At 45.6% G+C, this 27,058-nt stretch overlaps 2 protein-coding genes across 3 annotated transcripts in view; both read right to left on the reverse strand.

Moving 5' to 3' along the window:
- Positions 1–6,649: 6,649 nt before the first annotated feature.
- CCDC198 (coiled-coil domain containing 198) lies at positions 6,650–15,644 on the reverse strand. Its single transcript, XM_009908290.2, has 6 exons — positions 15,428–15,644; positions 12,282–12,358; positions 9,134–9,220; positions 8,368–8,466; positions 7,770–7,935; positions 6,650–6,894 (listed from the first exon to the last, which is right to left on the reverse strand). Exons 1-6 carry the CDS (start codon positions 15,642–15,644, stop codon positions 6,650–6,652), a joined length of 891 nt encoding a protein of 296 aa, XP_009906592.2.
- A 5,175-nt stretch (positions 15,645–20,819) lies between these two features.
- The window catches only part of SLC35F4 (solute carrier family 35 member F4), a 134,960-nt gene continuing 128,721 nt past the window's right edge, over positions 20,820–27,058 (reverse strand). For both annotated transcript variants that reach the window (XM_054161697.1, XM_054161696.1), the window contains 4 exons: positions 25,808–25,933; positions 24,279–24,471; positions 22,555–22,644; positions 20,820–21,221 (listed from right to left, as the gene is read on the reverse strand). In XM_054161697.1, coding sequence (XP_054017672.1) covers positions 20,980–21,221; positions 22,555–22,644; positions 24,279–24,471; positions 25,808–25,933 — 651 coding nt within the window. In that variant the 3' untranslated portion in view covers positions 20,820–20,979. The remainder of the gene's footprint in view (positions 21,222–22,554; positions 22,645–24,278; positions 24,472–25,807; positions 25,934–27,058) is intronic.

Raw genomic sequence — 27,058 nt, forward strand, 5'->3', positions numbered from 1 at the left:
CCAAGGGTGAGCATGCATGTTAAGGACAGAGAGAAGACAGCTCAGCTGAGCTTCATTGCAACTCTCAGGCAGCAGGAGCATCATCAGAACTACCACTACAGAGACCACAGAATCATAGAATGGTTTGGGTTAGAAGCAACCTTTAAAGGTGATCTAGTCAAGCCCTCCTGCAGTGAGCAGGGACATCTTCAATTAGATCAGATAATAGTGAGATGACACCTTAGTGTCAAGTAGATAAGGTATACAAAACAACACCTCCTTCAGCATCTCTGGAAGGACACACAAATGCATGCACTCATTCTCCTCACACAGGTGAAGTGCACTCTGAGCAATGAGTTAGCACTATTAGCTTTGTGCAGTGCTTCAGCCATCAAAACAGGATTTAAATGATCTGAAGCCCTCAGCAGAGCTAAGTAAGAAGGTAGGTCCCCTGGGTAAGGGTGAAAGCCAGGCAGAGACTTTAGGGGGAGAGAAAGGGGAAAAATAAAGATGAATTGGGGAGGGGTAGAAGGGGAAGAAACCAAGGCATTGCTTTGCAAGTGAGATACATGATTTCTCCCATGTCCCTGCTCTCTGGAATAATGAAACAAGGAGCTCAAGGGATAGGGCAAGAAGGGAATCATAGCAAGGAATGACCAATCAAATACACGTTGCTGTCCTGCCGAGTGCCAAGTGCAGTATTTGCTGGTGCATTCATTGTCATGGATCACTCAGCTGGTGCTGGGTGCACTGTGAGACACAGCCAGCACAGTCTGTCTGCAGGAATTCACAGGATGAGCCGTTCCCACAACATGTCAGTAGGTGGCAAAAAGCTACAACCCTTGTGCTAAGCAAGAAATAAATACTTTGTCTGCTCCTGCAAGAGCAGGTCTCTGTGGGCAGCTCCATCCCATCAATGGCGATGAATCAGTTCCTCCTAGCCGAGAGATGTGCTGCTGGGAGGAAGATGGCATGCCAGAAAGGGCAATATCCCATACAGGAATCCAGGTAAAGGAGCTCAGAAGATAAATGAGATCTGCATCCCTCATCATAATTCATCAGGGGACCCTTGTGCCATCTCCTGACCTTGCTCAGGAGTTATTTACAGAAAGCTGGAAACCATAAAGGCTTGATCACTGTTTCCAGCATTGGAAAGCAACAGGGTTAGGGCTGTGCTATCACAGCATAGTCTGAGGATACCTAGCTAGATAAACCAGGAGGAGCCATGGTTGATGTTTTTCAAGCTGATGATAATACTTTAATCTTTGTGTACAGCCTGAAATGGAGCTACTCAAGCTGATATTCTTGGGCACTTTTCCCACACGGCTTTGTGTAAGCAGATTCAAGCAATCCCAGTTGCCTGTCACACACCTTCCAATGAGGCAAGGCAGATAAAGGGTTTAATAAGGTTAGTGGATACATCCCAGTGGATTTGATGGTGGGATTTTCCTATGTTTGAACGCCTGTGTGTTGGGGAAGGGAGGATGTTGCATGTTCCTGAGGAGGTCAAATACGCTGAGCAGCAGGTGGGACAGAGCCCAGAAAGGTTAGAAAATCACATTAATCAAAGGGATCCTGTTACAGAGGGGCATTGTTCAACTGTAGTTACCTAATGCCTCTCTTGACAAAGTGTAAATAAAGCATTTTTTTCTACTTAGGAATGATAAAGAGAGATGCTACAGCAACCTGGCTGTGAGGTCTCTGGGAAAGTTTCCTGATTTTTTTTAAAATACAAAGGTAAGGGTCATGGACATTTTCACTTGTAAGTTTTGCATTCAGTTACTAATGATTTTGCCAGCTATGAAGCACTGGTGCGGATCTCCCCCAGCTCAATTGTCTGCTTCAGGCTGAGCATTGTAGTTTTGTTTTAACATTTCAGGAAAAAAAAGCAGGTTCAGCCAAACCTGAGCTGAAGGAACTTGGGTTACTCTAGCTGTGTTCACACCACCACCAAAAACATCCTATAACCATTTCACTGGGAAGATCAAGTGCCCTTGTGCTTTGGGGCAGGGATCTATTGTGACCTACATCTCCGCTTTCTTCAGGGCTGTGACATTCGTGGATGTTTTTAGCCATGTCACCAAGTGCATAAAATGTCCATTCTGTGCCATATTGGTGAAAACTGACAATGTGAATTCTCTGAAGGCACTGCAGTGAGGCTAAGCAGCTTCTGCCACAGCACAGGTCCACTGTGGAGACATATTTAACCCACAGGATAGGCTTGACCTAGCCTCAAAGCTGGGTGGCTGGTGTGAAATACAGAAACAGCTTTTCAGCCAGCAAGTAATTCACTGCATTCAGGATAGTTGTGCCCTGGACATGTCCCTCACTTCTCTTGTGCTCTCAGCTATAAACAGAGCAGGTGACTTTTGGACATTGGGAAGAAGTTCTTTACTATGATGGAATACTGGAACAGATTTCCCAGGGAGGTGGTGGCAACCCCATCCCTGGAGACAATGTCAGGCTTGACGGGGCTCTGAGCAACCTGCTCTATTTGGGGATGTCCCTGCTTAGTGCAGGGGGGCTGGACTAGATAACCTTTAAAGGTCTCTTCCAACCCAAATTCTATGATTTTAAGGGCTTTATAACCCCTAGCCAGAATTAGGTCAGGCAAATTTCACTCTAGTTCTCTGCTCTGAAATCTCTCTTCTGTGCTCTTCCACCTTTGACTATGTATTGCTCCACGCTACCAAAATCAAACCCCACACAGATTTCCTTGTCATTATCTTTACAACTTGTCCCATATCCTGGGATGCAGCAGTGATGCAGCATTTCCTTCCCAAGGAGACATGTGGTGGTCAAAGCAAGGGGATCTGCCAAAATACATACACTGGTTTCCATGGTGCTTGACTTGGATTGAAGCTCAATGTGCTTAGTTATGTCAGGTGGCAAGCTCCATCCTTTCCATGGTTGGTTGTAATGACTCAGCCTTCAAACAATGAGCTAACATTGAGTGTTTGGAATTGGGATCTATTCAGAGAAAAACAGCTCTGTAAAATCTTCCTTTTGAGCTTCAACACACACATTTTAGTTTTCTTTGTTTTGTCTTCTGTTGAAAAGGTTAAATTTCACCTTTAGTAATGATGCAAACATTTTCATTTCAGCCTCTAGAATAATGTTAGAAAGTATGAGGAGGTAAGTTGCCATCTGCCTCTCTACAGGTTATGATGAATTAATGCAATCAAGAGCATCAAACAATTTTGAGCACCAACCAGAAGCAGAAAGCAGGTTTGCTGGTTCTGTTGCCTCCACGAGAGCAAATCCTACACACTGTAAATTGATGACTTCATGCTCAGAGTCTCTTCTCTGCACACTCTGTGATATGGATCAACTGGTGCACGTACAGTTCTCCGTGGGTAGCACTCTTACCCAATGCTGGCAACATGATTATTGGAAAACTAATCAGCTCCATTTGAGATAAATTGCATTTCCACCAATTATAGCTTAATTGTTGACAGATGGGAACACAGAAGGGAGATGTGTCACATCATTAAGAGAACAGGTGTATAGACAAGTGCCAGATTAATTGTTCCAGCCCATTAAGTCATTGACCTTTTCAGCATACCCTCACCATCCTATTCAAAGCTCTCAAGATATTTCCAGCTCACACAATGACCATGTTTATCAGGGGTGTTTTAAAAACAGATAGACTCAGGACTAGTTAAATATAAGTAGTCCTTCTTTCTCATTAAAATCATTTATCTTCTTCCTCCTTCTCTGCATTGGGGTTTGTTTTCATGAAATCACACATGGCATGTGGGCTTTCTCCAAGGAGCAGTTTTCCTCATGAAGCATGTAGACGTGCTGTAATAGTCTAGTAGGGATGTCAAAAGGAAAGGTGAGATCAGGACAGAGAAGCTCGGTGCTGGGCAGCTATGCTGGAGGCTCCAGTTTAGATCTGAGGATTTGGCTGTGATTTTTAGCTGTTCCAAGCTCCCACTCTGCCTAGGATTTTCAATAAACTTCGAGAGAGAAAAATAGATAAATACTATCAAAACTGAGTCAGCCACGGGTATCTATTTCCCCTAAATATGTGTAAAAATGTGTCTCCCACTTTTTTTTCTGGCTATGTAATCCAGGCAGCTGAGGATGCTTCACCAACACATCCAAAACAGCTTTGTGGGAGGTAGCACAAGTTTGAGAGAGTGATGCAGGATATGCTTTACCTGTCCTTATCTACCCAAGTTCTGCACTGTCCTGGGTAATTGAGAACTGACTACAGATCTAGTTGACTTGAAAAATAAGAGGATAAGATTTCCAGCTGAAGGAAAAATGTTGGACTCAATGATCTTAGAGGTCTGAGAGGTCTTCTCCAACCAAAGCAATCCTATGATCCTATGAAAATAAAGCTGCTTTGATGATAATCATATTTGTTACTCCTGGAGTCCCTGTTCTGTGTCAACAAGATGATTTGGAGATGTTTTACGCTTGGGTAGGTTTTAGAGAGACCAAGTGCAAAGCAACCAAGGGTGAAAAACAGGAGGAATGAGGAAAAGTTAATGTCCTTTGTCAGCTCTGCAACTTCAAACAAAGGTAAGATTGGTCCTGGGCTGCATCCCCAGCAGTGGGGGCAGCAGGTTGAGGGAGAGGATTCTGCCCCTCTGATCCACTGTTCTGAGACCCCACCTGTAGTGTTGGTCCAGCTCTGGAGCCCTCAGCAGAAGAAGGACCCAGACCTGTTCGAGCAGGTTCAGAGAAAGCCACAAAAGTGATCAGAGGGTTGGAACACCTGTCCAATGAAGAAAGGCTGAGAGAATTGGGGTTGCCCATCCTGCAGAAGAGAAGGCTCTAAGGAGATCTTATTGTGGCTTTTCAGTACTTAAAGTGGGCCTACACAAATATGGGGGCAATATTTTTCATAGGGCCTGTTGTGACATGACAGGGGGTGATGGCTTTAAACTGAAAAAGGGAGATTTAGATTAGACAGAAGACATTCTTTACAATGAAGGTCATGGGACACTGGCTTAGGTTGCCCACAGAGGTGGTAAATGCCCCTTCCCTGGAAACTTTCAAGGCCAGGTTGTTTGGGGCTCTGAGCAACCTGATCTAGTTGAGGGTGTCCCCACTCATTGCAGGGCATTTAGACTAGATGACCTTTAAAGGTCGTTCCAACCCAAACCATTCTGTGATTCTAAGACTGATCCTGGGAATCAGATAGGTCTTTTTCCCAGCACCAGGGCTGATGGTGGGCTCTTTCCCTCACTTGTGTAGCACTGGTCCCCTATATATCCTATTTTCCACCTTAGAACAACTACATGATGTGTAACTGAAGCCTCACTTCATATATTTGCTTGAGTGACTTACTGTGTTCCACAAAGCTGGTGCACCTTTTCTGTGGTGGCCCTTATAGGCCTAAAAAGACAGCCAGGTAGGAGACTGGCAAACAGGGTGAAGTTCCCTCTCAGATTAAAAAAAAAAAATATTTTATAAGAAAAAAGCAGAGAGTTTAATGAAAAAAGCAGATTAGAAAAGATGGAAACTGCAATATCTCTTTGATGAATCTATACACCCTTCATATAACCACGTCTTGCAACATACTTGGAAATACCAGCTTGCAGCACGACAGCTTGTTCATATTCTTGATAGATGCTGCAGCTTTGACTAGCACTACCAGGGGTATGTGTCTGCAGGAGATTCATAGAATGGTTTGGGTTGGTAGGGACCTTAAAGATCATCTAGTTCCAACTCCCCTGCCATAGGCAATGACATCATCCACTAGACCAGGTTGCCAAAGGCCTCATCCAATCTGGTCTTGAACACCTCCAGGAAGGGGGCATCAATGACTTCCATGGACAACCTGTTCCCATGTCTCACCACTCTTACTGTAAGATCTTTTCTTTCTAACATCCAGTCTAAATCTCCCCTCTTCCAGCTTCAATCCATCCCCACTCACCCTATCACTACAAGCCCTTGTAAAAGGTCCTGTCCTGGCATTCTAGGAGGCCCCTTTCAGGTACTGGAAAGTTGCTACAAGATCTCCTATAAAAGGAAACAAGGAGATGCTGGAGATCTTTCAGTTTCCACCATTCCACCTGGACTGAGAAGGTAAGTGAATGAAAGCCATTTTTTTCAGAAAAAAGTGAAGAAAGTACATTTATTTCTGTGTCCAGGTGAAGGAAATGGCAGTGGGGGGGGAGAGGGATTTCAGAAATACCAGAATATTTATGCTAAAGACCTCCTAAATGAGTCATTTTGCTTTGTCTTGAACGGGGGTTTTGTGGTTTAGGAAAGGATACAAGGTAAAAAAAAAGAAGTATAAAACCCAACAAGATAAAAATGAAAGTTTGAGTAACTCAGAGGAAAGTAAAAGATTTCATTTCAGCTGGAATTTTGTATTTGGTGTTGACCCAAAATATTTTCCAGCCTCTGCTTGTTTTGGGTTTTTTTTGGCAGCCTTCTCCTCCTCCCTCCATCCCCACTTCATTGTTGCTCAGTCCAAGTTATTTTTTCACCAGATATTTTGACTCAGCTGCATAACCCAGAGGGTCACTAGTCACTCCAAATCACTGAGCTTCTCATTTCCAGCTGTTCTTTGCACCAGCACATACTCCCAGGAATGCCACGTAATGCCAGCATCTTGTCTCCACCCATAGTCCATCTGTCCAGGGGGGTTTCATCCCCACCAGAACTGTGTTTCTTCAGTCCATCCCTCTCACCCGAAGCCATGCCACTAGAAATCTCTATCAAAGAAGTCATCAAAGAGAGAAACTCTCTCTGTCTTGGTTCTCACGAGTGTAGGTTTGCGGTAGATCTTCTCTTCCATTTCCCACTCCTCAGAGCCTGTACTGGAAGTGTCCCAGAACGGATCCCTTGCCCATGACTCCCTGCAGAACCATAAGTCAACCTTCCTGCTTCTTCCTGGAGAGAGTTCAGACCCATCATGCTGCCTGGAGAGTTCTCTGCTCCACATGTTTCCTTGGGAAAGGGAAAAAAAAAGAACCAAACAAGAAAACAAACCCAACCACCAACACCGCAATTTCGTGGAGCTGCATGTGCAGTCCCATAGGATTTGGCTGAAAACAGTTACGGGCAGCTGCAGGCATGTAAAGAAGATCCTGAGAGATGCCTGCAAGACCAGATCCCATGTCTGGGGCTGGGTAGGACCAGGTATAATATATCCAGGATTGTATTTGGTAAAATCAAAGTCTGGAAGAACCAGAGTGGGTTTATGCCTGAGAGCTGAGGTGAATAGAAACCAGCAGATCTGTGGTGATCTCCTGATAAATGTTCACTGGCAGATGAGTTTTTCACTGACTTCATATAATCATAAAATGGTTTAGGTTGGAAGGTACCAGTTCCAACATCCCTGAGGAGGGACACCTTCCATTAGACTAGCTTGCTCAAGGCACTGTCCAGCCTGGCCTTGAACACTTCCAGGGACATCCACAACTTCCCTGCACAACCTATTCCAGTGTCTCACCACCTTCACTGTAAAGGATTTCTTCCTAATATCCAGACTATCTATCTTCTCCCAGCCTAAGCATTTGTACCTTCAGTGATACATTTCCAGCCTCTGCTGGTGCCTCTGTGACTATTCCATAGCTCTTAATTCACATCTGTGCAGGTCTGGATGCTGTAAGAGAAGCAGCCCAGGGACTGCCAGTCCTGAGGCATCCCGAGATTTTGCCTTATAAACACATATTCCAGCCTTCTGCCCCCCAGCCTTTTGAACTTGTACCATGTTACTGCTGGAGATTGATCAATTGAAGCAGCTTCCAAAGGGAAGCTTCTCTGATGACATTTAAGAGGCTGGTGAGTTTTACATCTCCTTAGAAAATTATTCTACTTACCACAGCTGACTCCATGAAAATGCTGATTGTGCTCAGCAGGGATGAGGTCTCTGCTTTCAGTGCTGCTGCTTCTCTGGAGAGTGTCAAGGACTTTCTTTGGGCTGAATTCCTTGATTTTTTGTTTATTGATTTTTGCCTCCCTGTGGAGATTTCTCTTCAGCTCTGCCTGGGTTTGCAAATGAGTCGTCAACACAAGCAGCAGAGGAGCAAACACGTTCTAACAGCTCAACATGGCATATCATTAGGGAGCTGGCACTGAAAACAATTACACAGTTGACTGTGTATTTTAACCAGGGCAAAGCAGTATTTCCCAAACTGGGTGCATGATAGAACATGATCTGGACAGAGCTTTTTGGTTTCTCCATGGAACATGGCCAAATGAGGGCAAAGCACTGGAAAATTAGAAGTAAATACTGATCCTAGGGGCACTGGGGATGCTCTCCACTTCTCCTCTGCCTGAGCCACTGGGAAAGCTTCATTTGACTATCCCACCAACAGACTTTCATCTTCCTACTCCATGGGAGAGACATCAGGGATGGACAAACCTCTGCCCAAGAGGGGAATCCCCATCCTATACCCAAATCCATCTCAGTGTTACCTCTTGGCGCTTGTGTGTCAAGTCCAGTATCTGCAGCTTGTGCAAGTGCCACCGCCTGCTGGGGAGGTGTTTCAGGCTTTGTCCATTTTTCTCCAGGGCCTACAAGGTATTTGAAATGCAGATAAATACACCTGCACATTCTCAATCAGACAGGAACCATCAGCTCATAAGCCTACACCCAGCCCCCAGGGCACCTCCCTAGATAAAGGCAGTGAGTTTTTCACAGTGTAGCCAAATTGCAGCAATTTATCACAGATTTTCGACACCCTTACAGTTTATCTCACAGCTTTGGGGCATGGTGGGAAAAAAATAATCTTCATTAAAACAATACATACATGCTTCTGCCCTCCACCCCAAGGTATTAATGCTTTGAGTTGGCTGTCCAAGATAATATCATGATCCAAAGGGAGGAGCCACTTCTGCAAGTTTGAGTCTACAGGAGATGTTTAGGGCACATAAGACTTGTAGCCTTCTACCTGCTGTGTTCAAGTTGCTCAGCCATAAAAAAAGTGGCCCTCAAATAGCCTCAAAAGTATTTAAGGTCCTGGCTCAGGAGGTCCACCTCATCCAGGGATCTGTCATGCTAGAGATTCATAAACTTTCCCCTTATTCTGGATCCTTTCACCCACACATGGGTGTTTCATCTGCTGTCAGGGCCAGGAGCACAACCAGTGCAAAATGCCAATTTCTGCTCCTTAGAGTGCTCAAATTACAGGAGCCTGCAGTCAGCAATGACCCATACATGGAGCTCAACCCACATTCTTACCTTCATTTTTGTGCTTGTAGCCACCTCTTGCTGACTCTGGGCCTTTGCAGAAACAATTGGTGGCAGAGGACCAGCAGGTTCAAGCCTCTACAAGTTTAATAATTATAATATTCAGCATTGTTTGTCCACACAATCATAAAACCTGATATGAAACTACCCTAACATTTTTCAAGCTCAAATTTTGGTCTGGATGCTTGGGATGCAAGAAAATTAGCATCTCTAGCATATGCTCAGAGACATGGACATCTCCCTTGGCTCTTCAGGACTGGACAACACTAAGGGAGTCTTCTGCATTACACACAAAGCAGCAAAAAAACCCAAACAACAATTTGACGTTAGCTTCATCCTTCTTTGAACCTCAGTAATACCCAAGGGTCCAGTCAAGACCAGCGTGAAGACAAATCCCAGCTCAGAATGCTTCATGTTAAAGTTGAAGCATGGGGAGTACAAAGTCATCCAGAGGCAGACCCAGTTACCTGAGACCTAGAGCAACATTCCCTCCATCCAACCAACCTTTTTTATGTTGGCTTAACTAAGACTTTTCTCTGCAGAACTGTGCATGATACAAAGTGCCTTTCCTGGTGGGCAGTGGAAGTGGACAGAGACTTGCTTTACAGACTGCAGAGCATGGACTTTTAACTTCAGGAGCTAAGTTGTCTCTTTAAATCATGCCAAACTACTAGATGCTACTGGGTCATTTCATGGCTTGATACTGCTAGTGTCTTCTCCTAGCATCAGACCTGAGGGTATGTTTAGACTAAATGAGAAAGAAGACATTTTTTGATGCTGAGAGTGGTGAAGCACTGGCCCAGGTTGCCCCAAGAGGTTGTTAATGCCCCATCCCTGGAAACATTCAAGGTGAGGTTGGATGAGGCTCTAAGCAACCTGATCTAGTTGAAGATGTCCCTGATGAATGCAGGGGAGTTGGACTAGGTCACCTTTAAAGCTCTCTTACAACTGAAACCATTCTATGATTCTTGGTATGTCTTCCTTGAAAATTAAGTGGAGTATCATCAAGGACTTCATCAGTAAGACCTGACTTACAGTTTTGGTGGGACAGCATTAATTTCTTGAATATGAGCTAGTGTCAAAAAATGGTGATGTGCCTCTGACTGTCTGCTCTGAGCTGTTGTCTAAGCCTGTGCTGTAACTTTGAAGCAAGCTGCAGATCAATGCAACAATGCAGAGAAAAAAGTCAGCAGCATTGTCTAAAGAGGGAATTTGCCATCACAGAACCATAGAATGGTAGTGGTTTAAAGGGACCTCCAGAGATCATCCAGTCTAACTTTCCTGCCAAAGCAGGGTCACTTAGGGCAGGCCACATTTTGAAGTGAAACTTCAGCTCAGAATGAGATATGTTCCAGCTTATACCTGTTGTTCCTTGTCCTGTTACTGGGCACTACCAAAAAGAGACGGACACCTTCATCTTGACACCCACTCCTCAAATATTTGTAGACCCAAACACCAAGTTCATGTGTCTCATAGCATCCAAAACAAAGCCCACCAAATCTACAATAAAGCCCTAAAAATGGCACTAGATGGCAGCATGTGACACCACAAACTGCATCCCAGGCTGGGCTTCACTCCTAGATGCCAGGGTATCCAGGGACAGGTGAGTGAAGACAAATAAACTCCCACACTCACCTCACTATGCCTGCTGGGGAAGCAAAGGTTCGGCTTTTGGCTAAAGGTGTGTCACAGGCTGGAAAACTTACTCTTGTCCATAGTCTCTGTGAACCTCACAGGATTTTCCTCTGGAAATACTGACTGAAATCCTCTAAAAGTCCTTGGGAAGGCCACATCATCCTTCACTGCTGTCTTTGAAACTATTCCTTCAGGGAAAAGGGGGTTTGCTGGTGCAATTTAGACTCCACAACAGCAAAAGCACAGGGTGGGATTAACAGTGTCATTTTCCCACAATGAGGACTATCAGTGTTTTTAAAATGCATAGATACAGCTGTAATGAAAATAAGATCATAGAATTATGGAAGCATAGAATGGTTTGGGTTTGAAGGCAACTTAAAGATCACCTAGTCCAGCCTTGCTGCAGTGACAGATACATCTTCCACTAGGCTGGGCTGCTCCAAGCCCCATCCAACCTGGCCTTAAACACTCCCAGGGAGGGAGCAATCAATGGCTAAACACTACATGCTGGTAGGAGATTTTTGAATGAGGCTGAGATTCTGTGTATAGAAACATAGAATGGTAGGGTTTGGAAAGGATCTCCAGAGACCATAGAGTTCAACCTCACTGACAAAGTAGGATCACCACACAAAGGGCAGGTCATACAGGACTGCATCCAGATGGGTCTTGAAAGTCTCTGGAGGAGACTCCACAACTTCTCTGGGCCTATTCCAGTGCTCTATCACCCTTACAGTAACGCTTTTCCCCATATTGAAGTGGAAGTTCCGGCGTTGTAGTTTGTATCCATTGCCCATTGTCATGTCACAGGACACCACAGGCACCTTCTTTTTGACATCCACCCTCCAGATATTTATAAGGATTAAAATCTCTGCTCAGTCTTCTCTTTTCTGGACTAAACAGCCCCTGGTCTCTCAGCCCTTCCTCATCAGACAGATGTTCCAGTCCCTTAATCATCCTTGTAGCCTCCACTGGACATGCTCTAGAATATCCCTGGCCTTCCTGAACCAGGGAGCCCAGAACTGGACACAATATTCCATATGAAGCTCTCATGCTTGTGCTAATAAACCAGAAATAATCTCTCTGTGGTCAATGTATCTGCTCTGCCATAGGTATTAAATTTGGACTGATGATAAAACTCATCTAGGGAGAAATTATTTACTGTGAGGGTGGTGAGACACTGTAACTGATTGCCTGGAGAAGCTGTAGAAACTCCAACCCCGGAATATTCAAGGCCGGGTTGGACGGGGCTTTAAGCAGCTTGGTCTGGTGGAAGGCAACCCTGTCCATGCCTGTGGATTAAAAATAGAGAATATTAGAGGTCTTTTCCAACCAAAACCTTGTATGATTCTGTGATCATCTAGGGATAGGATTTCCTACTTACAGTTGCTGTGGGATATTTGTTTCCCCCACTATGGTACTGTGACATGTGGCAATGTCCCCAGGAAAGCCCACATTGATGGGTCAATCAGAGCAACTCTTATGGAGCTTTACAAACTCATCTTACTTGAGGTCTTCGTGGTGGGTGCTGTTTGATGATGCTGGTTTCTCCCTTTTCTGGTATGGTGTTGAACAAAAGGAGCCCTTAAGATTAAAGAAATGGATGAAGTTACTTTTGGGTGATGATCACCTGCTTGGCTGCACTCAGCAGTAGTTTGCTGCCTTCTTCTTTGGTTGGCGTGTCCTACTAATGTCTGTCTGGTTGTACACCCATGATGCATGGTATTGAACATTGCTTTAGATGCAGAAATAAAGTAAGGAAGTCCCTGTTGTTTCTCACAACTGCATCTTCCATGGGCCTCTCCTACTTCCCTCTACAACCCCTCATACCTTCTATATGTGACAATAACCCTCATCCATGTCTTCTGTGACCTCCCTTGGTCTCCCTTGTAATCAAGGTTCCTCTTCCATTGATTGTGACCATCAGCTGGCTTAAGACATCTGTGAGCTTTGCTGCTTCCTTGCTGGCTGCCCTTTTGAAGTGAGGAACAAGGCAGCAGTTTGAGCCTTTTCTTGTTGCTGAGTCCCTGAGATATTTTATTGTTATTTTTTGTTGGAACTGAGAAATATCTCTCATGCTTTTACTGAAATTGGCTATAGACAGCTGGTGGGTTCAGAAGTTAGTGGGTTATGATGAGGCAAGTGGCATGAGCACAGACCCCCATCTTTGGAAATCAGCCCAAAATAACATGCTACACACCAGTGATCAACTGTTAGTTATTAAAGCAGTGCTTTGGCTGTAGGCATGAACACGACCTGGACTAGGGTTGTTCTGCACTGGTGCTCTCATGTGGAAAGCACAAATAAATACTTGCATGTGCAGTTAAGATCTGTGGTTGTTTTGATTTGGGTTTGTTTTTTTAACAGAAGACATTCTCTATCCCACCTAGTCTCCAGAAAAGCTCTTGATGCATTCAAATGCTGTTGTATATGGGGAGTTGAGTGAAGTGTTGCTGGGCAGCTCCTGCTCCCTCCCAAGGTGGTCTCAGGGGATGAGAGTTGGGGACATAGTGAATTACATCATAGTTGATGCCAAATTTAAGAGCTACACTAGAAAGAAAAAATACTAATTTGGGGGTCACCTAATAGGGGACTTCCCTGGTCCCTTTAAATGAGCCCCATGGAAGATTACCAAAGCAGGGCTTTTGGAGAAGAAATCAAGAGGGTCATGGAGGGAGGGTGCTGGGATAATGGGAGGAGACAGTGACTCCATCAGATAAATGATTGCTGGGCTCTGCAGAGCACCAGCAATGATTAACCACGGAGTGAAGCTGCAGCTGCTCTGCTCATGCAGGAATGAGCTCCTGAAACGAACATTTCCATAGCAGAGGCTCCTCTGGAGAGAGACTTGAGCTGTCAGGCAGGACACACTGCGATAGGAGCTTGTGATAGCAAAAAGGGAATATTCAGTTATTGCCTCTCAGTCTTCAGGACAAATTGGTACACAAAGGATTTCTAAGGGGGAAGTAAAATGCGAGGTGGCTCATGGTGCTGGGAAGATGGCACGGGCAAGGAGCTGGGGCTTGGGAGAAGCTTGTTTTGGTGAGGGGTATGGCTTTAGGGAAGTTATTTCTCCATCCTGAGGTTTTTGGTTTTTTTTTATTTTTAAGATATTTAAATTATTCAGTTTCATCCTACATATGAGAACCTCCAAACCTGCTCAGTCCTGGGGCAAAGGCAGTCCTTAGCACACCTGCACAAAGCCTGTAAGGAGGGACATTGTCCCTCTGCACAGCCACCACTGAAGGCGGGGAGGCCTGAGCTGAAGGCATTGCTTGTGACTTTTTATTTTTCACCCTTGCACTTTAGCAGCAGCAGATTCTCCCAGCTGGAGAAGCAGGATTTCACACAAGCTAAGAAGAGCCCTCACAAAAAGAGCCCTCTCTTGGAGGCTGTGATTATTTAGAGAGCAGTTCCAGCTAGTACATCAATCAACTGCTCTTGAGCACACTGGCTTTAGTTCTGAGAATTAAAAATTACATTTATTGAGGGGGTTTGAAAGTTGGTTTTAGTTTGTTCTTTGTTTGGTTGTTTTTTTAAGCACTTATTTTCTACAAGCATTTGTTAAGAACAGGAATATTTGGTTGTCTTGCTGTCATGAAGTACTTGAAATCCCCTGTGTAAAGCTTGACCTGATCTGTATTCACCTCAGGACCTTTGGCAGCATCACTGCTGTTGTGCCAGAGGTTTATTTGCTTCCACTCTCTCCTGATGGATGATCTTAAAGGAAATATCCAGCCCCCAGTGAAGCAATGGTGGTTAACACTGCTCAGTGTGTGTCAGAAATTCAGTTTTGGGTATGGCAAAAAAGAGGAGAGGGTGCTGGGGTTGCAAATCCTCCTCCTTCTTCTGCATTGTCTTTTCTCAAACCATGTTGATGTCCATGGGGGTTTCTCCCCACACTCACCTAATGTGGCGGTGTGAAAGATGTTCATCACCATCCAGCTCATCATAGAGAGCTATGCATCCACTTTCAGATGGGTGTAAACCTTATTCTGCAAGCCAGCCTAAAACTACCACAGCCAGCAATGTGCTCTTGTGGCCAAGAAAACCAACGGTCTACTGAGGTGCATTCCTTTGAGGGTGCTGGGGCACTGGACCAGGCTGCCCAGATTGGTCATGGAGTCTCCTTTGGAGAGATTCCAAACCCACCTGGACATTGCAGTCCTGGGCAACCTGCTCTTTGTACCTCTGCTTTAGCAGGGGGGTTGGACTAGATTATTGCCAGGGGTGCCTTCCAACCCCCCATGCCAGAATTTTGTGATATGCCCAGTGGTGTCAGGTAAGCAGAATGAATGTAGAACTGGGAGTTACTGGACTGCTGTATAAGGACTTGCTCAGATGCAGGCTGGTGTCACTACATGCCAGGTTGATGCTGGGGAGTGGGGCTGTTCCCAGAGGGACAACTGATGGGAGTGAGGAGCCTGAGATCTGTGCTCTGGTGACTGAGACACTTTCCAAAACAGGCTAGGGGCAAAAAATGAATTCTCACGAAGCTAAAATACCCTGGAACTGGCAGAAAGCTACTGACACAAAGGAGCACATGCATGGACCTGCACCCACCCTGCAGTGTAGTGAGCAGACCCCAGCCCCAGTTGATGCCCCAAGGGTCTCTGTCCTGCCTTTCACAGTAATTGGTGATGACTCTCTTACCTTCAGCGGCTGTCCCACACCAGGTCTCCCGGAGAGGAGGAAGTTTCCAGTGAAGAGTGTGTTCTCCCCACTCTGATGTGGTTGGCAGGTGCAGGCTGGGCTGTCCTGGCACACTGGGGAGCTGGTACAAGGTGGTGAGAATGGGCAGGTCCTCCCTGGTACACATTGGTGCCACCTTGGTCACCTTGGGATGTCCTTTGGAAGAGCTCAGGCCCATTTTGCAGAGAGGTGGCTTTGAAAGTAGAAGGAAAACCTCCTCATGCACCGTCCTCCCTGAACATGGAGAGATCTTTGTGAGCCACCATAGGGTCTGGGGAGCTCCCTGCTGGTTTCTGAGGCCAACACAGGCTCACACAGATGTTCCCACAGGTTCTTCCTAGCTCAGTTAAACATTGACCTGGCCCCAGCCACTCCCCTATGGGGATGAGAGGCAGCTGCTGCTGCTGGAGAGGTAGAAAGCAGCTTGAGAGGCAGCTCCAAGCCCTGGAGAAGCTTTGTTTTTTACACACAAGTGATTTTCAACCAGGAGCACCACCTCAGCTTGCTGTTGGCTGGCTTGGAGGTATTTCTACAAGCAGCTCTTTTGTTAAATCTTCAGACTTCAGAAGGAAATTCAATCTGTCTTTTTTCTCTTCTCCCCTCCCCTGCTGAGAACATGTCATTCCTGTTAACCAGCTTGGGGAAACTGTGAACTAAATGCAATGATGGATGTGTCAGAATGGAGAACCCACATGGATGTTAAAGCTAGCACCCACTGTGCAGTATCAGGGTGTGATGCTGTAGCCCTGGCCATGCCAAAGTCCTCACAGGGTCCCCCTGCTCCCCATGCTGCCAAACCCCCTCTCTTGGCCAGCTTTCTTTCCAAGCCCTATGCGTTTCCTCACCTGCCATGCAGGATGGCACAAGTGGCCGTAGGGTGATTTAGGGAAGGGGATTTCAAAGAAACAAATGTACCTGAGGTTGATATTGCTCCAAGTGCTTAATCTCTGGGTGAAGAGATGTTCCTCTTTGCATTTAAAGGTAATGCAGTATCCTTCTGGCTGGTTCATGACAGCCAGGTCCCACTTCTGCTGGGCTACAAGGATGTTGGCCTGACAATGCTGTGCAGCACCTTGATGCTGCATCAGTTAATGACAAATATCTCCCAGCAAATCCCTAACATCTCAGCATCTGTGTACTTTGGAGCTGCACTTTGGTCTCCACATGCTTTTAGTTTGTAAAGCCAAGAAGGCCAAGAGCAGGGCAAGCTGCAAAGAGATGCTCTCCCTGCAGGTTGCTGAGGCTTGAACCCTGGGGTTGAACTGGGTCCCAGAAAGGCCCAGTAGTACTGGAAGAGGCTCCCAAACATTATCCCTTGCAACTGCTGTGCCAAAATTGTCCCTGTGCACCTTTACCTGGGCTCCCCAGACCACGGCTCTGTGTGGATGCTGTGGGGTTTCCTGGGTAAGCAGTACCTGTGCAGCAGTGGAAATAGTGGAGGTTTTAGCAAGTTGGGGTCCCTACCCACTTTGTCTTTCACCTTTCAAGAGGGCAAATGGAAGAGATGGCTGGTGACAACCCAGTGTGTTACAGATACTGCTGCAGGTTCTGCCCTGGAATTTCAGGAAGCATGGGCACAAGACGAGCTGGAAAGTGGGTGGTAGGAATTTTTGCCAAAATAATGCCTGGACTTTATGTTGATTAAAGCAGGAGGAACTGTAATGTTGCAAATAGACTTGTCATCTGTTATGTTTGCAGGTTTAGCTGGTGATAACGTGAAGAGGCAGAGCAGCAAAGAGAGGAAACTAAGACAGCACTGCCTCACTGTCTGGGACACACATCAGATCCCGTTACTGCACATCTGTCAAGTCAAGAAATATAGTTTGCTCCTCCCTCTGCTGCTTGTCACTTGTGCAAACAGGGGATGTTCATCTTGTCCCAGCCAAGGCTGAGGATACTGGTCTTGCTGATAACATTGTGTGCAGTGCAGAGTCCTCTGGAGCAGTGCAAGCAGCGATGCCTGAGGTGGGTTATGCACAGCACGTTTTGTTTTCTTTCCAGAGAACCAGAATCTGACATGAAGGAGACTCAGATAACACAGCTGCCACATCAAAATTGCCCCTTTCCTAGGGGTGCAAACAAGATGGTGCAATTTAAATGAAACCCTTGCATTGCTAGAGATGGTAGAAGGGCTTGTCAGAGATGCCCACATCTGATCGGCCACTTGATGGGTATGATTATTGGTTTGTATTCCTCTGATGGATCATCAGAACCATCATGCAAAATAGCCTCCACTTATTGTCTGGTTTCTTGCGTTTAATGTTTTTTCTCTGGCTGAAAGGCTGACCTGAGCTCTAGAGCATATAGTTACCTTCCTCACTTAATAAGGAAGACAAACTGTAGGTTGGGCAGGGGTGAATGAGGGTGCCTTAAGGAATCACTGAACTGGATGAGCATCCTCAAAAAGCATATGGACACAATCCAACCAAAGGATTAGGTACTGCTTGCATCTAGGGATCCAGGACACTTGTGGCTAGAGCAGTGGATGTCACTCAGGGCTGATGGTGGGAAGGATGTAGGAGCAAATCCTTCCTGCCCACCCACAGCAAAGTTGTGGCAGAGGGAAAGCCTTCTGCAGTCTTGGTTCAGCCCTCAGCACTGTTCACCATACGTGGGGGATGCTCAGTCCTAGCAGAAAGCTTGGAGTGGGTTAGATGATGCCTGATAAGCCTGGTAAGAGGCAGAAGGTGGCTGCTGGGCTAAGAACTGTATGCATCTTCTCCCTGTATAAATGCAAGCATGACAGTTGGCCTCTGGGGATGGGTCATGCACAGAGGCTGCTCACAGGGAGTGACAAGCTGACACAGTAACACACTATGCCCCTGGCCATGAAATATCTCAAGCAGGGGAAAATTGACTCAAACACTGGGATTTCACATGAATTTTCTTGCTGAGTACTCAGTGAGGCTCCTTGAAGGATACAGTCCTGGGCCTGAAGATGCTGCCATGAGGCTGCTTGCCAAAGTATACTCATCAATGCATACTAAAAGGAAATGTTTGTTTTTCCCATGTGTTCAGTTTGGCAGGAGCTATCTAGTCACATAAATGAATATATCAACTCCAAAATGGACTTGGGGTGGTGCCCAAGCTGCCATATGCTATTTGCTCTCAGTTGTATCGTCCCATCAGTAACTTCTGTTTGATAGAATTCACTTTTTCAGAATGTTATTACTGGCTAGCTCCTCTCAAAAGCAGCAGACAAGGAGCTGAGAACATCTCATATGTTGAAAAAGACTTTTAAAAGACCATCTGGGAGTACACTTCTGGGTTTAATGTAAAGGGGGTGGTTGGTTGGGTTGGTCTCTACTGCCATAATTCTGCAGCCTTGTAATGCAAGGGCCCAATGGAAGAGCCCAAATCTGGTTTGTTTTCTTTTTAAATACACATAGGTATTTTTTAGATCTGCTGGTTACAAGAACAGTTTACACATGGAATGTTAAAAGATAAAAAATGTCAAATCAAAACAGAGACAGATAAAAAGGTGCTTTTAGAGCTGATTACATTAATTGCTTTGTTTGCAGCTGTATTAAGCCTTAATGGCCATGGGGACAGGCTAGCTGCCCACCAATTTCCAGCCCCACCACCACCACCTCTGTTCTTGGGACCATTGATGTCCCAGGGCACTTCTCCAAACTACAGGGCTCTCACAGGACCCCCATACCCATCAGTGCAGTATAAGAGGTTCATTAGGACTTACCAGCTAGGATGAGCTTGAGGTCAGCTCCTATATAAATCACAGCTTCATGTAGGGTGTGCATCTTGTTCTTATTTTGGTGACAAATGCAGATGTTGCTGTCATATAAGCAGTGTTATTAATAACAAACACTTCTTCAATACTTTTTTTTTTTCCTTGAAGAAATACCATCAAAAAACCCCTGCTAGGTACTTAATGTTGGACACAACAGTACAGCTCTAAAATCCCTGGTACTTTCCATTTTTTTCTATTCTTCCTTAATATAATGTGGGGGAGTGAGGGAGGAGGGTATGTGTGCTGTCTGCTTATCAAGTGCTCTCAAAGTAATCTTGCATGATTGATCCTAAGAATGATGTAGAAGAAAAGAGCCAGCCTAAATTGCACAGTGACAGGCTTAGAGAAGGGAATGGGAAAGTTGGTTGGCTTGGTTTGGCTTCTGAAAGGCTTTTCCATGGTGGAGGTTATGGAAAATATTTGTTTGGTTCAAAGCTCTAGAAAATAGGAACTGACATTTCCCAGGGATGCTGGTGATCTGGAGTGTTCAGTCTCTCATGCGAAACTTGTTCAGCTTGGGCATGCAGCTTTTCTGGGAGAAAAAGAGACAAATAAGGTTATTTTTGGCTGTACTAAAGGCACTCAAAGTCCAGTGGTACTAGCAGAAAGTTGGTGTTGGCAAAAGGCACAAATCGGTGTGGCTCTGGGAGGGAAGCAGAGCTAGTGCTGGAGCCTGACACCTTTCAGGGAGGTAAATGATTTCAGGACATTTCCAACTATGCAGTCACCAGCTGGGGCAGACCATGAATATCATTGAATCATTTAGGTGGGAGGAAACCTTTAAGATCATCAAGTCCAATCATTAACCCAGAACTGCCAAGTCCACCACTATACCATGTCCCTCAGCACCACATCTACACACCTTAATGCCTCCAGGGATGGCAGCACCAATCCTTTAGTCAAGTGTATGATCAGCATCAGCTCAGTCCTACAAAACCCTAGCAGAGCTAGTTTGGACTGTTTTAATCACCAGTAGCTCATCTGTTCTCCTATGTTCAGCAACAGACCTCTCTCTTCCAACAGGACTGGTAGGTGAGGTGTTCCAGCAGTGCCTAACTGTACCCCTGCCACCACTGATGTTGTGTGTGTTAGGACATCAGTTCTGAGCCTTGGATTTCTGCTGGTTACAGGCACAACATTCAGTGGACAGGAGACAAGCGGGCAACACCACATCTCTGAGCTAGCAGCACTGTAGCATGTACAGGTTATGTGCAAAGTCACTTTCATCACATATTTCACATTAACATGAGTGAAAAGTTAGTGTTTTGCAGGTCACTGAATATTCTCTTAATATCAATGTGAACATCAGCCTCTCTCAGAAGCAATTCTCAAAAATGCCAGGAAAGGTCTGAAACGGTTCCTCCAAACCACAACCTCACCAAAAGGCTGCTTTATTTTGAAGATAAGCCAACATGTTAAATTCTGATCTCTAGCTGGAAATATCAAAGATTTGTACCCTTGAGAACATCTCTCTTTTTGCCAGCAAAAGGAGATAAACAGTGTGGACTTGATCCCTATTTTAAACCCACCCCCTCAGTCAGACAAGAGCTCAAAGGTTCTTTTATTACAAAACATTTTATTGGAGTTATTTACACCTGCTCCTTGATAAGTGTATAAACGTAAACATTTATAATAGATGTATTTCTCTTATCTTACAGTTCATCTCCAGTTCAGAGTAAATGTTGGGCTTAAGCATACAAGCAGTGGTGAAATTTAAGCTATATTCACAGAATATACATCTGCGTGCAGTTAAAGTCCACCAGCCCTAAGCTAGTGGTATAGACACTGTCCCATTAGCTCTACTTCTGCTTCTCGTGTGTACACTGGAGTCTGTGATATCATCAGCATGATCCTCACTTTTCTTCTCTTTCAAGCTGTTGATGAACCTCAGTGTTATTTCATCCCACTCCTCAGGGAGCAGCATCAGCAGAAACCCAACGCAGATGATGATGGTGGCTCCCAGTCTCACTACACTGAAGATCATTTTGTGCTTCAACAGGTCCACAGCTGGGAAGAAGAAATAACAATGGTGTTAAAACTGCAGCAGGATGATCTATACCATCAGACCATCCTGGCAGGTCTCAGTAATGTGTGTGTTGCACTCTGGCTGTGACACTGGCCCCATCACTCTTAATTAATCATAGAAGGGTTTGGGTTGGAAAGGACCTTTAAAGGTCATCTACTCAAACACCCCTGCAGTCAGCACAGGACATCTGCAACTAGAGCAGGTTGCTCAGAGCCCCAGACAACCTGACCTGGAATCCTTGCAGGAATGGGGCATCTACCACCTCTCTGGGCAACCTGGGCCAGTGTCTCATCATCCATACTGTAAAACATTTCTTCCTTGTACCTAGTCTAAATCTCCCCTATTTTCAAACCACCACCCCCTGTCCTGTCACAACAATCTCTGCTAAAAGTTCTGTCCCCATCTTTCTTATAGGCCCCCTTTAAGTACTGAAAGGCCACAATAAGGTCTTTATGGTGCCTTCTCCTCTTCAGGCTGAAAAATCCTCTGGGAGTGACCAGCTCCTTGAGTTAAAGAAGAGCTTTGACTTTAGACTGCTGTATTGGAAGTGCTGTATCTCCTCCTCATCGCCTTCAAGTGGGCTCTGAAGAAGCCGTGTAGGGCTGATCTAAGCCTCACTATTTCCATTTCTGCTCCAAAAAGGAAGGTACTTTATGGTAACTCTTTGTCTACTGCACCAGCAGTATGTTTCCCTGGGCTGCAGAGAGCAGTGATGGGGAGAGCAGCTTGCAGGTCAGACAGCTGGAGTCAGTGCCTCCAGGCTCAGCCTTCAAACTCCACAACCAGCAACAGCAGCACATCTGAGCCCTTCAGCAGCCTCTTACGGGTACTGAGTGTTTTGCAGCTCTGACCTGCATTCTCTTAAGAATAAAATTTTCTTTGAGAACATGCTCAGAACGTTGAGAGGCTAATGAGGTGCAGGAGGAGACTGAAGAGCAGAGATGAGCCTAGTTAAGAAGACAGGACTCTAGAGTAAACTGCCACATATACTTCCAGCTCCACCGCTGCATGGCAGGTCACCAGCACAGCGCTGAGCCACGGCAGCAGCATGATGACCACAAGCCCCACGTCTGGGGTACTGGCTAAGGATCAGCCTGCCCTCCTCTCTCTGCATGGTATGAACACATCCTGTTACTCCCAGAGAAAGGAGACGAGATAACATCTCGAGGCTTTCACCAGCTGAAACATCTACCATCCAGGAGCATCTGTGGAAGCTGGGGGGGACCAAGCTGGGTTTGAAATAAGTGACAACATTCAGACAAACTGTCTCATGCCTGCAGGCTTATTTTTCCACCACCTTCATGATACTTGTACCTGCATTTCCAGGGACGCTAAGCACTGTGCCAATAGAGATCAGGATGGGGTATGTAAGCACGACGCCAACGTTAACCAGAATATTGAAAGCTAGGAGAGAAAAGAATACATGATTGTGGGGAAAAACTCTGGGGTGAGACTTCTCTCCTCCACCTTGACCCTCCAGGTATGATGTATACATATATTATATGTTGATACCAACAATCTAGTTTTGCTGCCATCATTTCTCCTCCTACCAGAAGGTTGGTGATCCCAGCTGCCCCTCCTGCCTGAGGCTGGGTTGTCCTTGTCATAGCAGGACATTTCCCTGATGAAAGGCTGCACAACCCCTCTAGCTGGATCACACATCAAAGGTGGAACTCATGATCTAAAGGACACTAAATACAATTAGCTGATGAAGGTAACTGTGAACTAAGCTGACTGGAGTGAGACCATAGAGTCTTGCTACCATGTTAAAGGCAAAATGAAAGCTGACAGAAGTATAAACTTTCAACAGATTTAACATATGGGTTGTTTGTTTTGTTTTGTGTTTTTTTCACATGGCAACATTCCCAGCCAGATCAAATTTCCTGGAGAGATCAAATGCAAACTACAAAAAACTTCCTTTTCATATCATTCCCTAGAGATACTTCCAGCTCTTGCAGACAGGGGTTGATGCTGCAGCAACAGGCCAGGTCCCCCTTGATTGTCCACCACCTAGTCCTACTGATGAGTCCCCTACATAAAAAGAGGGAGTTTGTTTGCTCCACAAGGTTGTTCCCTCATGGTGAGGATTATACACTTGGGTATATTGCTTGATGGTACATTATCCCTACTTTCTCTCCCTTAGATATTCATGGGGCAGCTGCAATTTTGTCCAGAGCAGCATCAAGGTGCTCACAGTACCTCAGCTCAGCCTGACCATGTCTCTGGACATCCACATAGATGGGCCACATACCAGGCAACAATACCCTCTTTGCTTCCACTTAATATACTCATAGTGGAGACAAAAAGCTCTTCAATTATGAAATAATAGAGACTTTACTAAAGAAGGGGTGTTGTGGTATCTGAAAATTAAAACAGCCCTGGGTTGAATCCAGTAGATATTCTGTGGGGCAAGAGGACAGCAATTGTAGCTCTCAAAGAGGGAGTGTTGTGGAAGGGCAGTGGGTAAAATGAAGACTGGAGGAGAATAGAATCACAGAATCGTTTAGGTTGGAAAAGACATTTAAGACTAAGTCCAGCCATTAACCTGACACTGCCATGTCCACCACTAAACCATGCCCCTCAGCACATCTACACATCTTGAAAGACTAGCAGCCTTTGCAGGCTAACACAAAACTGGGTGAGCTCTACCCAGAGCCCTGCAGCACTCACAGAAAGGTGTTCCAGTGCTGTGGGTCCCTGCGTCAGCCAGGACCTGCCTGGGTACATGCAACCCTTTGAAACAGGATCTACAGGAATCAAGCTGTGCCAGAAACAGGGAAATACCAACGAAACTACAGTAGGAATGCAAAGGCGAGAAGTGGACAATTACTATGCATCTATATTCTCTGCTATTAATATTAGTATTTTCAAAGGAGTACCCATTTGCACTGTGATCAGCTTTCATCTGTGAGAGAGCTCTTCTGCCTAAGTGTGTGTTTGGTGGGGGGGTGGGGAGGGAATTATTTGCACCCGAGGCTAGTTTTGTACAGGGGGAGAGGAGAAGAGCTAGAAAAATGAATAAATTTTTCATCACATACCCAACCAGAGGCCAGCAACACCACACAGGTAACCCCAGGGCACAGCAGAAAAGGGAGACCAGTACTCCACTTTTGTAAAATACAGTATGATTGGGGTAACAGAGATGAAGATTAAATTGAAGAAGCCCAGCGTAGAAACAAAATGAGCTGCTTCCCCGAAGTTTGCACTTCCAAGAAACATTTTGAACAAAACCTGTACAGAAAAGAAGAGGGGTTCAAAATTCAGGCCTGTCATAGGAAACAAAGTCCTCCTGCACAGAGTGCTCCTTGGGGAGAGTGGGGTATAGGAGAGCCCTGACCAGAACAGTGTGCCGTAACTCAGCCCTTTCCTACAGGAGAGTTTTGCAAGAGGAGCTTTGGTCACGTTCATGCCCTTGCCTGTATGTTAGCACAGAGAGGGGTACTGTGCTCTAGGATACCATTGCCATGGGGATTGTTGTGTTTGTACAAGGCTTAATGTAAAATGCCATCAAGAGCAAACATAACAAAGAACCCAAGGACGATATCGTTCATGCAGTGAAGTCACAGGATTTGGGCTGTGCTTGGCACTGTTAGGATATGTGACAGGACTCCAGTGGCTTTCACAGCATGAACCTTCTGTGAGAGGAAAGCCCAGCCTGGAGGGACTTCTTTCAGATTCACAGGCAGCACCAGCTTCACAGAGGATTTGTCCTACATGAGCCTGAATTCATACACCTTTGAGTGACTTATGGATCATAGAATCAGAATGATTTGGGCTGGAAGGGACCTTTAAAGGTCATGTGGTCCAACCCCCTTGCAGTGAGCAGGTACATTTTTGACTAGAGCAGCAGGTTGGGAGGCGACTTCTCATCACACTACAACTAAGTCTAAATTTCTTCTCTTTTTTCCACAGATGTCAACCTCCCTGAGCTGACAACAAACACAACCACATTCAGCCCAACCTACTTCTAACTCAGCCACATCCCTGCCTTCATTTCTCACCTTCAAGAACAGCCACTACTTTGAAGCAGGGGACAAAGCCCTGTATATCTCAATGCATCACCTGTGCCAGGCACTTGCAGGGGCAAGCACAGAATACACAAGAGAGCTGCAGTGCAGACCAGGGATGAGCTGCTTGCTTGTCCCCACTCAGGGAAAACTCTACCCACATGCAGCATCTTCTCCATGCTGCCTACAGCACATCCTGTCAGAACAGTGTTGACTAACTGTGATGGCAGGAAATGATTAAAACATGATCCTAAACTCCTTGCATCATGGTAATAGAGACCTTGTTTGTAAAACAAAGTCATTCTCAGTATTTGGCAGCTGACAACTAATTACCCTCATAGTAGACTTCCTGACATCGTGACGTGGCCCTAGTCATGGTATGAATGATGCAGGAGGGATAAATTAGAATTAGAATTACCCAGGTTGGAAAAGACCTTTGAGATCATCGAGTCAATAAAACAGAACGTTTGTTTTCCAGTGATTCACTTTGTGCTCGTGCGTTTGTAACACCTGATGTTAACGAACGTAAGAACACTACCAACAGACAGTTCTGACCCTACCTTATAGAGCGCAGACGTAGAGGCTGATCCAACGGCATAGGCCACCCCGATGATGGAATCGCCCTGGAAACCATCTGCATAAGCCATCATGACGATGCCCGTGATGGCCATTATTGCTGCAACTATCTGCACAGACAAAGCACAGCAACGCACAGCTCAGCGGGGTTTCATTACACACAGCGAGGTTATGGCTGGAGGGGGGGTGGCAATCAGCACCACTAGCGACTTTCTCTCACTTGAAAGCTCTCTTGCTTTCCCTTAAAGAGGGGAAATAAGTACGGGTGGGATAGATGTAAAACCTAATGGAAGCTTAGGCACTGACAGTGATGTGGATCTAGAGCACTGCAAATTCTTCCGGGATCTACTGACAGAGCATTTATCATAAAGTATTTCATAGAATCATAGAATGCATTGGGTTGGAAGGGACCTTTGAAGGTCATCTAGTCCAACCCCCATGTTGGAAGCAGGGACAACCCCAGCTAGATCAGGTTGCTCAGAGCACCATCGAGTCCGACCTTGAATGTCTTCAATGATGGGGCCACCACCACCTCCCTGGGTAAACTGTTCCACTGTTCCACCACCCTTGTAGTAAAGAATTTCTTCCCAATGTCCAATCTAAAGCTATCCTTCTTTAGTTTAAAACCACTGCCCCTTGTACTAGTGCTACGAGCCCTTGTAAACAGTCCCTCCCCACCATTCTTGTAGGCCCCATTCAGGCACTGGAAGGCTGCTATAAGGTCTCCCTGGAACCTTCTCCATGCTGAATAACCCAAACTCTCTCAGTCTGTCTTCATAGGGCAGGTGCTCCAGCCCTGTGATCATTTTTGTGGCCCTCCTCTGGACCTGCTCCATCAGGTGTTCCTGTGTTGAGGGCCCCAGAACTGGACACAGTACTCCAGATGAGGACTAAGCTAAGCATCCACACTGGAGCTATGACTCCAAGACATTTTAAGACACTATGCTCTACTATACAAGAAAAATATTTAGCAATAGTACCAATTTGACTTGAATTGGAGTGCAGAATACCAGCATACAACTGGGAGTTCTTCCAGGCTGCTCTGGCTGTTCTGGTATTTCCTAACAGCCCTGACATCTTTCTTGGACAGACATGACCGAATTTCTTTATGAAGCCTTTACCTTTATGCTTAAGTTTTTGGCCTCATTTGGAAATCCCACAGAGAGCTTCTAAGGAGCTTCAAAGAAAAAGAACAGAAATAATTAAGTAGACCATATCTGAAATCCTGGGTCTTG

This window comes from Dryobates pubescens, chromosome 5 (genome assembly GCF_014839835.1).
Source record: "Dryobates pubescens isolate bDryPub1 chromosome 5, bDryPub1.pri, whole genome shotgun sequence".
In the NCBI taxonomy this organism is placed as follows: domain Eukaryota; kingdom Metazoa; phylum Chordata; class Aves; order Piciformes; family Picidae; genus Dryobates; species Dryobates pubescens.